The 16,876-nt window shown below is 41.4% G+C and overlaps 1 protein-coding gene across 1 annotated transcript; it reads left to right on the top strand.

The window, feature by feature from the left end:
* Positions 1–5,140: 5,140 nt before the first annotated feature.
* fbxw5 (F-box and WD repeat domain containing 5) lies at positions 5,141–16,817 on the top strand. The gene is made up of 10 exons (XM_048259600.1): positions 5,141–5,270; positions 6,614–6,809; positions 7,206–7,363; positions 7,473–7,656; positions 9,084–9,232; positions 10,245–10,589; positions 11,263–11,446; positions 12,102–12,249; positions 14,359–14,571; positions 14,856–16,817. Exons 2-10 carry the CDS (start codon positions 6,623–6,625, stop codon positions 15,154–15,156), a joined length of 1,869 nt encoding a protein of 622 aa, XP_048115557.1. The 5' UTR covers positions 5,141–5,270; positions 6,614–6,622; the 3' UTR covers positions 15,157–16,817.
* The last annotated feature ends 59 nt before the right edge of the window (positions 16,818–16,876 follow it).

Raw genomic sequence — 16,876 nt, 5'->3', positions numbered from 1 at the left:
ATAATATATTTTAGGATTTAAAAATCAAGACTGCATGTACTGAGAGATATCTGACCAAATATCAAGGCTCTGTAAAATTAAGGCAAAGCCAGCTAGCCTACAGACAGCTACAGAAAGAAAAAGAAGGAGGAATGTAGCAGAGGGGAAGAGGAGGAAAGCTGTGATGGAGGAGCAGAGGAAAGAAGGAGAAAGAGAAAAGAAGAGGAGGCACAGGAAAGTGCAGAGGAGGAGCAAGAGGAGGAGGGAAGAGAAAAGAAGAGGAGGCACAGGAAAGTGCAGAGGAGGAGCAAGAGGAGGAGGGAAGAAGGAGAAGGAGAGGACACAGAGGATAGTGTCAGGTAAAAAGATAAATTACTGGCAATGTGAACTGGCCCTAGACTGGCGTAGACAGAATGTTCTTGGCTAGTCCAAAAAGTGTCAGTGTAGTGTAGAGAAAGTGAATAATTTAGTATGTATATATGTATATATACTCTTTTGATCCCGTGAGGGAAATTTGGTCTCTGCATTTATCCCAATCCGTGAATTAGTGAAACACACACAGCACACAGTGAACACACAGTAAGGTGAAGCACACACTAACCTGGAGCAGTGAGCTGCCTGCTACAGCTGCACTCGGGGACAGGGGCGTGCAGAGACCTTTGAAGGGGCAGGGGCTCAAATTTCTAAAAAGGGCACGTGGAACAAAATTTTCAGAAAACGTGTTAACTTTATTTAAAACTTAATTTTGATTACAACCCAATAGAGAATACCTAGGCTACATGCAAATTATATCAAAATAAAACATCTTCCATCATTTAAATTCTAGCATTATGCTATTTCAATGATGATGGTGGGACAGGCTATTATATGGTTTAGAAATTTGCAAAGTAGTCTAATGTACTGATAAACATTTTATAAATTTTCTTATTTATTTATTATGTATCAAGAAGAATGGGTGTAAATAGCAGACAGAACTGTAACACATTTTTCTCATTTCTCTCCTTGGTTCTGAAAATTCAATAGAAGTGCAAGCACTGTAGGCCTACTGTAGCCAGGGCACAGACAGATAGGTCTTTTCAGTTTCCATTAGGCTATTGTCTACACAGCTAGATCATAGGCTATAAGGCTACATCCTATTGATTAAATTCAAAGCTAATTTTAATAGCCTAGAAATCTAGACGCACCCTGGCAGCAAATATGTTATTGCCTAGTCTGGCTTGTCAGGCTATAATTTTAATGTTTATCACGGTGAACTAGCACCATTAGCAAGCTGGTGTCTTGCTGATTCACGTGCTGTGAGTGTGGCCACTGAGTGAAATGACGCGTAATGTAGCCTACTGTAAACAGAGAAGGACGTGTGGAGTTGGGTTAGTTAAACAACTACAGTAGCCTATGTCGTCGGCTTATGACGATTTAGAAAAGGTTTGCCTACTCTGTTTTATGAACTAGGTCTACTAACCTAAGCTACTATAACATAGTAATCTAAACAGAATATGTTATGAACCTTCAGCCTTAGATTTTCGAAGCTGCCAGGTTATTGAAATGGATGGACCATGACATGGTTAAAACGGGTTTAATAGCCTACTTCATTAAACATAAAACAACTTTAAACATTTTATTCTCTATCTCTTAGCTGAATACTATTGCATGTTCAGATAGGCTAACTGCCAAGTGACCTTACCGTGCTCCCAAACGTCTCCTGCAGCACTGTGCCTGCGTGCACCTTCTGAGAGTTCACTGAATGACGTCACGGATTGGTGGCCGCAAGGCATTTCAATTAACACAGAACATTTTTATTTTTGTAAATTTCTAATTTCACAAACTATTAATGAGACATTTTAGCGAATATTCACGTTGGAACTAGCGGAAGTACTACACATTTTAAAAAGTAAAAAACGGGTCAAAAGGGCACTTGGACATCAAAGGGGCATAAGGGCAGGTGCTAGAGCCCCTGTAGCCCCCCTTCTCTGCACGTGCCTGCTCGGGGAGCAGTGAGGGGTTAGGTGCCTTGCTCAAGGGCACTTCAGCCGTGGATATGGGCACAGGAGAGCAGTGCCCAACCACTTTCCCCGCCCACATTTTTCCTACTGGCCGGGCATCAAACCGGCAACCCTTCAGTCACAAGCCCGAAGCCCTAACCAGTAGGCCACGGCAGCCCCTTTAGGGATCATTTTGAGACATTCTGACGTGTGAAACTGCATTACTATAATAATGTTACTAAAATGATCCGTAATTACATGTTTTGCCAATTTCCTTATGTCTATCCTACATTGTGTGTGTGTGTGTGTGTGTGTGTGTGTGTGTGTGTGTGTGTGTGTGTGTGTGATGAAACAGGGACATACTGTAGAGGCAGCTGCCGTTCTTTGTGTCCATTTTCCCTTCACTGAAGGCTTTAACCCAGCAGGTATATTCATAAAATCACCAGCTTTGTCCCACTCCCACCCCAACATACCTCTCTTACTTTATGCATCCTTCTTGCTACCACAGTCACCTAAAAAGTGGCAGGGAGGATAAATGGAGCCTCTTTATATAGAGGAAGGCAAACATGGGCAGTATTTTAATTAGATGTATTTAAAATATGTATTTAATTACTTTAGCAGATTACTTTAGCGGAACAAAATACTTTGAGGGATTGTATTTCAAATAGATAAATGCTTAAGAAAATTCTGTCATTTTTTTCTGAAATAAGCCAAAAAGTCATCACTCAGTTAAGTATATAACCTACCTATAACCATGGAAGTAGGGTATGTTTATAGTCCGGGAGCCAAAGGCTTTGAACCTGGTTTTGTCGGTTAAAGTTTCTTGTTGCCTAGGGGTTGCTTGAACTGTCAGGTGTGTCAAGTGCTACAAGACAAAAAAACAAAACAAAAAACAGATAAAGACATTAGGACTTAGACCTCAAATGACCATGACCTTTGACCCCATGACCTTGAGTACCTAATAGCTGAACCTCATTCTCACTACGGAACAGTATTAAAACCAGTTAATGGATTTGACAAGGATTTATGTAAGGAATAACATCTGCTGACTGTCCTGATATGCAGAAATAATGGAGGAGACAGAGGCAAAGACCTCCCGAATCCAAAACAGAGTGGAGTTTTCTCCACCAAATTCATTTTGTAAATTGGGACACCTAACAGGATGTTAACCTGTTTGTCCCCCATGTTGCCAGTCATGTATAGGCAATAGGCATGCATTTATAGCACAAAAAGGGAAATGCAGTTCAGTTTAAAAAGAGGCCGGTCTGTTCAATTTGTTGTACTACCTTCACTGGTTACGGAAAATGATGGTGGGTAGTTTGCTTTGTTACAGTTGATTCCACTGTTGCAAAGCTTGCTTGTTGTCAGTTCAATCATCGTTTACATTAAAATTGGATGGTGATTACATTTTTTAACCAGATCTACAATACTTCATAGGAGCCTCAGTGTACAGAATTAATAGCCCCCTACCAGCCAATCAGAAAATAGTATTTCTTGTCTCTTGGGGATACATTTTTAATAATACACCTTGTAGGCCTACTGTAGTTTCTTTTAAAAGCTGGAATACCATGATTAGTGTGTCAGTATTTTTGTATTTTCAAATGACTAATTACTTGTATTTTAATTAAATATTTTTCTTCACATCAGTATTTTGTATTTTATTTTGTTACATTTCATGAGCCATTTGTAGTTTGTAACAAAATAGTTTTGGATGTATATATGCCCACTTCTGGAGGAAGGTAGGCTTTATGGGCTGGGCTATGGAGGGTGTGGAATATCTTGCAAAAGACTGTGTAATTAGGCTACTCTGTGATTACCTATAATTATACACAATAAGAGCTTGCCTCATACTTTTACCCATTCCCTGCCTTGCACAACTGACAGACTGAGAAAGTCATTTGTCCCCAGGGCCATTGAACTGTTCAATGCCTCACTTAAGGGAAGAGGAGAGATAGACTTCTCTGCATAGTCTGTCTGCCTCTTCACCCCCCCCCATGTTTGGTACTGTCTGTCCACTAGCCACTTGTACCACTGTCTTTATGCCTCACTGTTTTGCGTGCTATATTAGCACATTAGCACATATGCATAACCCCCCTCCATGCCACAGCCGAACTGTGGCCACACTTATACATTTTCTTAAATAGTTAAATATATAGATATATAGACTTTACTTTACTTTATTCTGCATTGTTGACTTCATTTGCACTATCACCATGACCACTATCACCATTGCACTACCACCATGACACTCATTCACACAGAGCACCTTAGAGCACCTTACCATACCTTACTATGCACAGAGAATCACAGGCTCAGTCCCTGCCTCAGTCATTGCAAGCGCCTCTGATTTATTAATCACCACTATGTGGATACTGTTTTTAGAATTGATTTAGATTAAGTGTTAGTTAGTATAATTTGTATTTTTGTAATTTGTATTTTAGTATATTTTTATATATTGTATTAAGTGTTAGTATAATTTGTATTTTAGTATATTTAGCATATTCTTTATCTTCTACTGTCCTTACTGCTTAGTTGTGTAACAGTTTCATTGTTCTCCACACAGCCAATGGCCTAATTGACCAAGTTTAGAGGTCTACTATCTGTCAGCTCGACTATTCATCTTTGCTCTCAGAATTTCACTTGATAAAGATGGTTATGGTTATGGTTTTGGGATTTTGCAGACGCCTTTGTCCAAAGCGACACACAAATACAAAAACAACATAATATTTAAACATTTAACAGGGAACAGATTAGAATGTTGGTCAAACTATAATAAGGAGAATAGCAATAATAAACAACAATGTTGATTCAATCAATAGCCTAATATGAAGATAACCTTATATGAAGAGTTGGTGGTTATTATTATGATTATGATTCTTATTATTATTGGTAGAAGTAGTAGCCTAGGCTACTATTGCACTAGACTAGGCTATATTTTTGGCATACTTCATGACACATATAGGCCTATGATTGAACAAAAAAAGGTTATGTATGGATGAAGTTAATCCATTTATTATCTGGAAAGTTAAATAAAAAAAAGAACTAAAAATGTGAAGTAAATACAGTAAGTTCCACTATGATAACCATTTATTGAAGATACCATACCTTAAAATACCTTTAAGATAGGCTACCTGAAGACAGGCCTAGCACATCTCTGCTATCGACGAGCTGTAAATTGATTCGCACTGTCTGAATTAGGGAGAAGAATCGTCTCTGACCGGTGTAACAGTAACAGCTTGTTGTTGTCATTTTCCTGACGAGCTAGCCGATGCTAGCCTTTGTCGTATTTCAGTAAATATTGCTATTTGGCAGGTAAGTTTGCAACAGTTGATGATGGCTTTGGTGATATTAGAACAAAAACATTGTGCTGATTACCATACCGGTGATGCACACCAAATTCGTTTTGTGGATATGGTTAGCTATTTGCCTAATCAGCTTAGCAAGATACCCAGTCGTGAACATTAGCCTAGCTAACCTTAGCTGTTCTGTTGGAAGTTTTGCAAGCTAACAAGACCGGTTCCATACGTTTAAATCTTGTCTGACATCAGGAGAATAATCAAGATATCAAAACTGCAAACTGTGATCTTTAGGGTGGCGTGGTTTATGAACTAGGTTATACGTGTCTACTATGTTGTCAATGAAAAAAAATCGTGGTATCTTTACTTGGACGTGTAACGTCACAGCTTTGTTTTCCTAACTAGCTAACTGGCTGTCGATGAAGCTAGCTATTCGAAAATAACATTTCATGTGCCAGCAAAATAATGTTGTACCCAAAAAGCAAACCGATTAGCAAGGGAGTGTCCGTTTAATTGTATTTACACGTCAGCAGGTATTTTAGACCATTGACATGAACATCAGCGTGACTTTTATGTTAGAAATATTTTATGATAACGTCAAGGGTCTGCTTGGAATGTTTTGCAAAGCTGGTTAGCTAGCTAGCCAGTTAGTTGAAGTAACCCGATATTGAGAGTACCATACCAATGCATTAACGTTAGACAGTTAATCGGGAAGAGCTCCAATTCGGCATTTGTTTTGCCTTGACATAAATGCTTGAAATAAAATGTGTGATTTGGGAATTTGTGCCAGCAATTATATCCTTTCCTTACATATCGGTGTTCTCTACCACATTTGTTTGACAGGACACCCATAGGAGGGAACATCAACCCATCGCTCAAATTAGCAGCGTGGTGTGGTCACAAGTTCGTGATGGCTCTCAGCTGTCATGGCTAAATCTAGGGAGTGGGATGGCTGCATTATACTTTTTGGGCGAAAATTTTTAGAGAGTCATAAAGAAAACAATTCATGTTTTTAATGTACACTAAACATTTTAAACAACATTTACAGACATAATGTTGCAGACTGCTTGAAATTAGTCTGTGTAAGCTTAAGTTCAAACCACTGGCAGCCTACAAAGAGACCACAACTTAGGATAGAACCTAGTATAGAACCCTTTCTTCTATAATCTTCTATACTCTTTGACACAACTAAATAGGATCGGTAAAAAAATATGATCAAAATGCATCTCTGTTTGACATCTGGCCTCACTATGAGCTTCTGTTGTTGTAAAGGCAGTAGTGCTTGGGTGACGTGCAACATACACATAACATATCAGGTCTGCTCTGTACAAATATCTTTTTATTTTTTTGATGTCCCAGGATGTCAGGATGGAGGACGTCCCTGCCCTGCCAGACAGCCTGGTGCTGGAAATTTTTCACCATCTTCCCCATAATGCAGTGCTGAAGGCTGGCCTGACCTGCCACCAGTGGTTGGCGGTCTCCCGGGATGAGTTCCTCTGGAGAGAGCTCTTCTACAGCTACTATCGCATCCCTCGGTCCGTGCCAAGGCATCCAGGTATAACCTACATCTTTATACCTTGGCTGGAGCTGTGCACTTCCAAAGGCGAGATGTTTACTGTTTATGCCATGAGAAAGATGTGTTTGCTTTTTTAAAATTATTATTATTATTATTATTGCAATCACACATTTTATAAGCTTTATTGTTTGTTTGTTTTTCTTTTCTTTTTGATCATGGTGCACTTTGAACTGCACTTATAGCAATGCTAAACAAATAATGATAATTCTTGTTATCTGCCTATAATTATTTTATTAGTAGTGGTCCTTTATTATGATGATGATGATGGATATCTTAGCTATTAGAAGGAGCAGTAGTGTAGGAGAAATCTCCAGCAGTGAGTGGTTCTGTATCCTGTATTCTAAATCATCTCCGTCTCTGCCCCCCACCACCCAGCGGCGGTGTCCTGGTACAGAGAGTTCAAGCGTCTGTACGACTGTATCCCGTGTGTGGAGGTGCAGACACTGAAGGAGCATCATGACCAGGTGCTGCACCTGGCCTTCTCCCACCGGGGCCACCGCTTTTCCTCCTGTTCCAAGGACTGCACTGTCAAGGTACGCCCCATCTGCTTTCATACGCAATTCATACTGACTGGTCAGTTGTTGTTATTTCAGCCTCTTATTCTGATTCGTTCTGTCCCTGTCCGTCTGCTGTCCACTGCAGCTTTGGGACACAGAGCGTCCGGACGGCACCATCGCACTGGTGCACAGCTCCAGCATGCGGGACTTCAACTGGGGCTACACGCAGTTCTCGCAGTTCAATGCTGACGACACCCTTCTGCTGGTGTCCGGGGTCTACCTAGGCCCCCACCACTCTTCCTCGGGGGAGATCGCCGTCATCAGCTTAGGTGGGTGCTCACTCTTGTTCGGTCCCTTTTTCTAGTCTTTCTGTCTCTGGTTATTGTCTTTAGTCAAGAGTGTAAACAACCTCTCTCACTCTCCCAGACCTCACAGCTCTCTCTGGCTTGTTCTTCTTTTCTTTATTTCCTTCTCTCACTCTCTCTCCCTTTCTATTCCTGTCTCGGTCACATTCGCAATACTGTTGGCCTCTATGGCTGAGGTGGGGCTCTATTTGATTATGTGTTCAGGCTCAGGACTTTACATCACATGACCACTGTAAATGAAATTAGTCAATTGCTTGATGTGAGGTAGACATTACCTTGTAAAATCAAGCATCAACAAATCAATGTAAGCAAACAAACACATATTCCTCATAAATGATGGTTAAAGGACTGTGCTGAATAGATTATTTCAGTTAAGATATTCAGTTTTCAAGGATGATTTAAAGCAGCACTATGCAAGTTTTTTACCTTAAAGGCGCAGTCAGGGATTTCACAGGAAGTTGTGTTTGTTTGTGTTTATGTTCATATTTAAATTTATTAGCAGATGCTTTTGTGCAAAAAACGTACGTTATATTTTAACCAAGGACCAAGGAAACATGCCAGAGAAGTAGCTCACATCAACCTCCAGTATTCCTAGAGAAATTCACGGTGTACTCAGGGAATGGGAGCTAGTGGTCGTGAGGAGATGAATACTGAATGTGACAAAAAATGTTTTGGGCTTGAAATCGCGTAAAATCCCTGACTGCACCCTTAGTATAAAAGCTTTGAAGCCAATTTGATGGTAAACAAACTTAGGGGGTAGGGTAATCGTTCATCTAGCATAGCCATAGAGATATCCATAGAGCATAGCTGGTTAGCGACCCGCAGACAGAAAACCAGCCTTGGAACTTCAGGTCTTGTCGACCCGGATTCATCTTGCGAGAATCGTGAAACATTACCTTGTTGGTAGATATACAGGTAGCTCTTTGGAGATAGTCTTTGCCTGTTGCTAGTACTTTGGCTCTAAAACAAAAGCACATGCAGTGTATACAGAGGGAAGCACTCAAGCCTTGAGAAGTATTTACAACGACAAGGTAAAATATAAATATAAATTGCAACTCTAGGGGTAGCTCTAGAGTTGCCAAAAATACCCAAAACTACATTGGGCGACTTTAAGAAATAACGAATTAATCATTTGTAAATTTAAATTCTTTGTAGCAACAAGGTGTTGGGGATATATATAGAGTAGCCATTGAAAGTGTAGGTAATGCATTGATTTTATTGGCTGTTCTATGTGTGGCTGGTTACAGCATGTGTTATGTATCCTGTTGGTTGGTATGTTTAAATTGTAAATAACATTTCAGTAATCCTGCTGGTCACTGAATGTGCACACTATGCATTATACATTGTTTTATGCAAGTTAGTTCATATCTGTGTGTGTGTTTTGTTTGTAGAAAATTACACACTTCTGTCCCGAGTGCGGAATAAGCCCTATGATGTTTTTGGCTGCTGGCTGAATGAGACCCATCTAATTTCGGGCAATCTACACTGGATCGGTAACATGACCTCCTGCTCTGTGCTCTGGCTCAACAAAGCCTTCCAGGTCTGTTCTCTCTCTTTCTTTCCCTCTCTCACACTCACATTCACACTCACACTTACATTCACACACATTGCATAAGAGAGATGGACACAAAAGTACACATCCATATACAGTATATTGTATACACACAAAGATACAGACGCAGACACAGACACATCCTGTAGAGCCAGTCCTGTCCCATCAGATACGCATTGTTTGGAGAGTTGTTTCTGTTTCACATGCAGGCCACCCTCTCTGTGTAATCCATTAAAGGCTAAAACATTTGAAGCATGTTTGAGCAGTGTATTGTTTGGACTGGCTGCACTTCAGGCCGCCTGTATGACAGGCAAAGATGTAACTGTATATGTATGTATGTATAAGATGTATATTGTCAAATATTGACAGTAATTATGGCCTGTAGTCAAGGACAGTATTGACCTTTTAAGATATTTGCTGTATCACAAGAGAAACTTTGGTCTGATGCCTCCTTTTTTGAATGTGTACCTGCAATGTGTCATTCATCCACTAGAGGGATTCAGTCACCATGTTTATTTCTGATACTTGTAGTGTTATTACGCATGATTAGTTGCAATTAAATTACATATGATAGGGATATGGCATTTTGTTAGTTCCTTTGTGTGTGTAAGAATTTTTAGTGAAAAGTGTATAAATACCCTTATTTAAAAGGATTTTAAATAGAATTGTGCAGTATTGCTTTCTAGTGGTCAAATAGCTTACTACATGGACAGTAGTGTTCCTACTTATAAGTGGGTTAGTAGCTTGGGTATATTATATATCCATGTAAGATTGTAGGTACCAGACAGATAACTATCTGACTATGAATAGTACCTAGGCCAAGTAAGTAAGGGACCAGAAATTGTTGAATGGCTTTGTGTTTTCCTTATATTTCTTATTTCCTCAGACTCCCCGACACAAAGACGCATATAGTTCAAACTCATACTGAAATGTAACTTTGTCTATTATAAAATATCTAATAAATCTTTAACTTAACAAAACACTCCCACTCCTCGGACAGGATGTGGAGTCTGAGAACGTGAACGTGGTTAAGCGCCTCTTCAAGATCCAGAACATCAACGCCAGCACCATTCGCACGGTTATGGTGGCCCACTGCCGGCGCCACGACACGCCGGACCTTTTGCTGGACTATGAGGCCCAGTCACAGGCCCGCGCCCTGGCCCAGCAGGCTGGCCACAAGAACCAGCACCAGCCGCTGCTCTTTGACCTGGGCGGCACGGACAGCGAGGAGGAAGAGGAGGGGTGTGACGAGGAGGAAGACGAGCAGCAGCCGCATGGAGGTGTGAGGCCGCTGGCGGCTCACGTGCCCCAGCTAAAGCTTGCCCCACTGGAGCGCGTCATCCAGGTGAGGTTGGGGTGCGGAGAGCAGATGGCAGTGCACTTGCAGGGCCGTTACAAAGAAGGATGACCGATTGAAGTTTGTGTTCAGCACTATTTGTAAAAGCAATAGGATGGGTATCACTTGCGCTTTAGCCCCTTGGTGCTCAAGGAACAGGATCATAGAATCAGCAACAGGCCCTGCGCCGCTGAACCCAGGGTATATAATAGGTGCCAACTACCGTTTCTTTCTCGGAGTCCCATTTTACTATTTGTAAAAGGTAAATATCTGGCAATTCGCTTGGTGTTATAATAGGAATGTAACAGAAATATGTTAATTGCACACCTAATGATGTGGGCAAATTATACTTTCTGGTGACAGTGTGTGTGTGTGTATGTATGTATATCAGTTATTGTTGCTTTTCTTTTGTATATACTATATACACTACGTGCTTTTGTGTCTCTTCCTTTTGCACATTTTTCAACTTTAGATTTTTTTCATCTTTCATTTTTAAATTTTTTCATCTTTCTTTCCTCCTTGCCATTTCATTGCCTCACTCTTACACCCTGTTCTCTCATTCGGTTATTTCTCCTATTTCTCTTCTCTGGTAATTTATTCTCTGTCGCGCTGTGTGGTCATTTATTTTCTTTCCTCTTGTTTAGTCATTAACTCTCTCTCCTTCTCTCTCTCTCTCTCTCAGGGTCGGTGCAGTGGCGTGACTGAGGAGCGCGAGCTGGAGACTAAAGTGGCCATGTTGATGGGTCAGTCTCACACCAAAGCGTCCGATCCGTCTTCACTCTCCAACTGCGGCGCCGAGGGGTCCGAGGACAAGACCTACCTGCTCTTCACCACCGGCAGCCTTACTTACTCCCCCCACCAAATAGGTGTGTGTGTGTGTGTGTGTGTGTATGTATATAAATGTCCTTGTCAATACCCCTGACAAGTGTGTGTATGTGCATTTATGTACTGTATGTGCGAACATATTCTCATCTTCATGGATGTGTGTGTGCATGTGTTCTTATTTTGTTTTTGTTTTTATTTGCATGTTCAGGCTGTTACTTAACCTCACTATAACAATGTGGTAAATACGTCTGCATTCGTATCTCTTCTACATTATCTAAAATCTGAAGTGGTTATTAGTTGGTTATTAGTATTAGATATTTAAATAAACACCTGAGAACTGAACTTCATTTGGCATATTTAAATGCTGCACTCTCCTTTCCTTGCCACAACATGATTGGTGGGCCTGTTGAAAAACCCTTAAAATATTTGTCCTTTCTGATAAAGATATGGGCACAGACATGGGTCCTGAAATTGTTCAGCGGGTGTTTACAGGGCCTTGGACAGGCGACTGATCTCATTCCAGAGTGTTTACTTGAAATTGTACCTGATATTGCAGAGAATTAAAAAAAATAAGATTGCATATTTATAACTTGAAATTGCGTATCAGAGCTTTAACCCATTCATACTTACTTAAGAAGTTAAGACCATTTTTGTTGTTGTTGTTGTTGTTTGTATTAATGTCCTCTATTTTTGAAGGCATCAAACGCATCATGCCGGACCAGATGACCACCTGTGGGCCCGTTCTGGGCGAGGAGCGCAGCTCAGATGAGTTCTTCGACTCACTTGATCACGTCATCGACATTCACGGCCACATCATTGGCATGGGCCTCTCCCCGGACCACAGGTGAGTCAGTTAGATGACCTTGGGGTCTTGGGTCTGTAATTTTCAGTTTTTAAATTACAACACTTACATGTGTAACGTGTCTGTTGACACTGAGAGAAACCACACTTACTCCACTCTAACAAGAGAGACAGACACAAGCCAGAACAAATGTGTGGGTTGATCAACCTGGGTTAGTTCAGTCTACACAGAGTTTGTTTACTCTTAGTACAGCGTGTGCCCAATGAATAGGAAAAGCCATCTTCAATGGAGCTCAGAAATGACAAGTCACCATGGCAACTGGTTAGAAAACTACTTCCTACGTCACTCCATTTAAGAAGTTATCCCTACGAGCACGGTGTACACAAAAAAGGAAAATGCAGGACAGTCATAGTATTAGGCTAAACTGGTTGTTGCACGTCATCAGAAAATTATTACAATTGTTTGTGCTGTTAATTGTTTTATGAGCGCTATATTTCCTGACCAGTGAATTAAAAATGACTTCAAAAGCAGCACAAATGATTTTTTTTTTTATGGCATAAGCATCACAAACTGTAGCCTAATATTAGCCTACTATTTGTATAGGGTCTATTTTTAACCTAGGCTATTATGTTGCTGCACCTGTCAATGAGTTTAATAAAGTAGCCTTGATTCATTTTAAATAACATGTAATGGGCTTATAGGTGGAAAAAGTGGTGACATAGCCTATAGGCTACTAACCAACTGAATAAAATGATATGTTAATTACAAAATGATAACGTTTGATTGAGGTTAATATTTGTGATCTCAAAATCCTCCCTTGGCTTAGCCTAGGCTATGCAAATTAATTCACCCTTGCGGGGCAATGACAGAGGAGAAAATGACAACCCATGTGTTCAATAACAGCTCAGCAGGAGGGAGGAGATATGGAGAAACACTGGGTTTGTTCCAGAAAACCTGCTAGGGAGCAGGATATGTACACATATTCACTGTGGTAACTGATCTAAAGTTTGAGTTAAGTTTCTTACTGGAACGGGAAAACCCAGAGTATCCCTCTTCTCACGTTTAACAAACTCAGATTTTTTAACAAAACCTGCTCTCTGGAATTTACAGTCATTGTTAACATGGAAACAAAAAACAATGGCACTGCCAATGGGGTGATACAATACAATAAGATCTTTCTATTTGGAGTCGCCCTGCCAAAACAATAACCTAGGGGGAAGTCTTAGGTCACCTTTGATTGTGTTATTGTAATGACGTGTCTGTCTGAGGTCATCGTGGTTTCTATTTTTAGCTCTCATTGACACTTTCTGTCTGGATTGTCAGACTGCAGTCTTAACATTTTGCTTCTTTACTAGCCAAAACATAAACAAATGTGTCACTGTTTTAGTGTGAGTAGTGTAGGTATGTGGTTTCAGCAGACCGCAATCAAGGGAAATACCCCACACACCCACTCATCATACTAAACGGCTAGTCTGTTAATTTTTAGGAGTGACCAGACTGTTGCAATGGGTCAGTGCAATGTCAAATGATGACAAAAAGGCAATTTGCTGCCAAATGTCTCAGATCTTTTATTTATATAATATATATATATATAACAGGTCAGATCTTTATCAGCTGAGCAATTCCTCAGTGCAGGAGGTTTTACATTGTCCTGACGTCTACAGATAGTGATGTAGCCAAAGGGGATTTCAGGAGCATGGGATGGAGTGTTATAATTTGACTGGCTTGTTATGTAGTCAAATATCAAGATTTGTTTTGCCAGCATCATGGACTGTACCTTTTGGAAGTCGTCATAGGTTGATGCTATAGTGACTGTTGCTAACTAAACCAAAGTCCTTTTAGGCAAGTCCCTCCACTCTGCGGCCATATTGCAACGCACTTTGGGCACTTATCAGGCATATATTTCGGGCAGAACTGCGTTGCAAGATCGCAACACATGATTGGCACAGTGTATTCACAACATACCACATGATTGGCATGATGTATTCACATGTTAACTTTAGGTGGTGGATGGGCCGGGATATGTGTAGACGACCATATTTGCGTTAGGAACTAACCCCATACATTTCTATGGGAGATTCTTTGAGTGCTGTGTCTCCTCAATAGAAAGTCTCTGACTGAAGTCCTTTGGTGGCCCTTCTCCCCTCTCAGATACCTGTACGTGAACAGCAGAGCATGGCCGGCAAACTGCGTGATCTCTGACCCCATGTCTCCGCCCCCCATCGCCGAGGAGATTGACCTGCACGTCATCGACCTGAAGAGCCTGCGCGAGGAGAGGCGGAGCCTCAGGGCCCACCGCGCATTCACGCCCAATGACGAGTGCTTCTTCATCTTCCTGGACGTCAGCAGGGACTTCGTTGCCAGGTAACCTGGTCTTAACACTCCCTGTGTGCACTCTGGGGTCTCCCTAGCTGATTTCTGATAAGGGATTATTATCCATGTGTCAAATATGAATTAGTAGTTAGTTGTAGAAGTAGTATTTCTTATTTCATTTTATTTTATAGGCAACATTTTTGGCAATGTAAAGTTTAACCTTACTCGGATGAAATGGTTTGCAGTATCATATTGTGTCAACCAATTGACTAAAGCCAAATGCCACATGATCCACCCTCCATTCTCATTCTTGATCGCTCTGGCTCTGCCTCCAGTGGTGCAGAGGACAAGCACGGCTACATCTGGGACCGCCATTACAACATCTGCCTGGCCAAGCTGCAGCACACAGACGTGGTGAACTCCGTGGCCTTCAGTCCGGCCGACCAGGAGCTGCTGCTCTCGGCCAGCGACGACTCCACCATCAAGGTGTGGCGCTCGCCCCGCATGGTGCGCCTGGCCCAGTCCCCGTCGCGGCCCATGCGGCCCCGCAACATCCTCGCGTCCCTGCTCAGCCGCCGGACCTCCAACCTTAACACCAACGGCAACGTCAACATCAACATCAATGGCAAGCCCTGACAGAGCAGGCAAGCGAGAGAGAGAGCTGAGGAAGGCTTTGGGAGAAGAGGATTCCCAACTCACACTCCAGGAGGGTTTGGGGGAGGAGGGGGCTGGTGACGACTTCTTGACTCCATCCACATTGCTGCCTTTAATTCACCCCCACCCCTTCCCTCTGTTGAGACCGATGCCTCCAACCTCAGTTTCTTGCAAAGGCCCATGGGAACTTGGAGGACTACTGCAGGTCGGAGCCCCCATGAGGCGCACTTAAAACAGCTTCGCTCTTACTGCCAGAGGGGGAGTAGGGTGGTGGTGGGAAACATCTGGCAAGGCTGGACTGATCTTATAGAAATGTCCGGCTCTTGAGGTGAAATTAACCTTAGGGTGTCCTGGTTGTCCTGTGAAAGACAGGAAGTACTTGCAAGACCTGCAAGGCCAAGGCATCGGAAGGATTTCACAGAGCGAAAGACAAAAAAAATGGTGTTTTTATTTTACTGCAATGATTACAGAAAGAATAAATCAGGTGTTCTGTCTCAGAGACAGAATGGCGGAAAATGTTCTCAGTTGTAAGGAGAGAGGGTAAGAGATGACGCAACGATGAAGTGAGAAATTTGTGTGGCTGAGAAACGTGTGTGCCGGATCACTTTTGTGTCTTCACGTATGCAGGTTTTAAACCCTTCACAATCCAACAGTGTTGAACTCCACTAACGCGTGCACGTGTGCATGAATGTACATTATACTGTTACAGCTTCAGGTTTGTTTTACTTTTCGTCATTTTTGTTTTGAGTTGTTTATAATGCTCAAATTTGGGTCAACACAAAGAAACCACGCATAGGATAAGAGAGGAGGAACCCAGGATAAATATAGTGAGAAACTATAGACACCCCTTTCTGTTCTCATACAGTCATATGGCTAAGCCACGGAATGCATTAAAGGCAATCAATCCTATTAGCCTAGTCTGTCATCTTTTAGAAGTACCTCATGACCAATCATCTGGATAGGTTTGTTTTTGTTTTCATATTCAATCTGGACAAAGGAGAAACAATCAACAAACCTTATGCCATTTCAACCAACTTGTAGCGCATGACTGTTGAGTAGTGAAGCTCATCAGTCCATCTAGGGCACAACAAATCTTATGTTCATTGCTGTTAATAAGATAACCCCGCCCTGTTAAAAATGTTTTGGTCTTTGCCTGTGTTGTGAAATTTGCCCTTAAATCTGTAAAAGCATGCAATCATTTTCCTCGTTTGGTGGAGTGGAGGCTTGAAGGTAAACGTGAGGCCCTCTAGAAGATCATTGGTAATTACATACCAACTCTTTCAAATTTTAAGCAAAGTGAGATTTAAAAAAAAAAGAAAAAAACGGAAAAAAAAACTTAACTCACGTGTAGTGATTTGGTGTGAGTGACAATTGTGTATTTTCCCTATTTTGTTTTAATGTTAGAAAAATATGTGGCTTTCGGTGGATTTGGTGAACACCCCAAAATGGTTTGGTCAAGAAATTTCTCCCTGGTGCTTTCTGCATCTTTCCCCTTCTTTAAGTATTTGTTTCCTCTTTAGCATGTTTGTCTCACTCAACCCCCATTTTTTGGTCACTGTCCGATCCTGCGTACTGAGAAATAAAAAACCCGCCTGTGTGATGTTTAAAATACTTTTGAAATAAACTATTTCACTTTTATCTCATCCTGCGTGATGGCTCTGAAAACCACATGACAAAACACAAACAGAACACAAAAACAATA

Source organism: Alosa alosa, chromosome 12 (genome assembly GCF_017589495.1).
Source record: "Alosa alosa isolate M-15738 ecotype Scorff River chromosome 12, AALO_Geno_1.1, whole genome shotgun sequence".
Classification (NCBI taxonomy): Eukaryota; Metazoa; Chordata; class Actinopteri; order Clupeiformes; family Clupeidae; genus Alosa; species Alosa alosa.
Note: the sequence above shows the minus strand (reverse complement) of the source record. Positions and strands in the feature narration are given on the sequence as shown.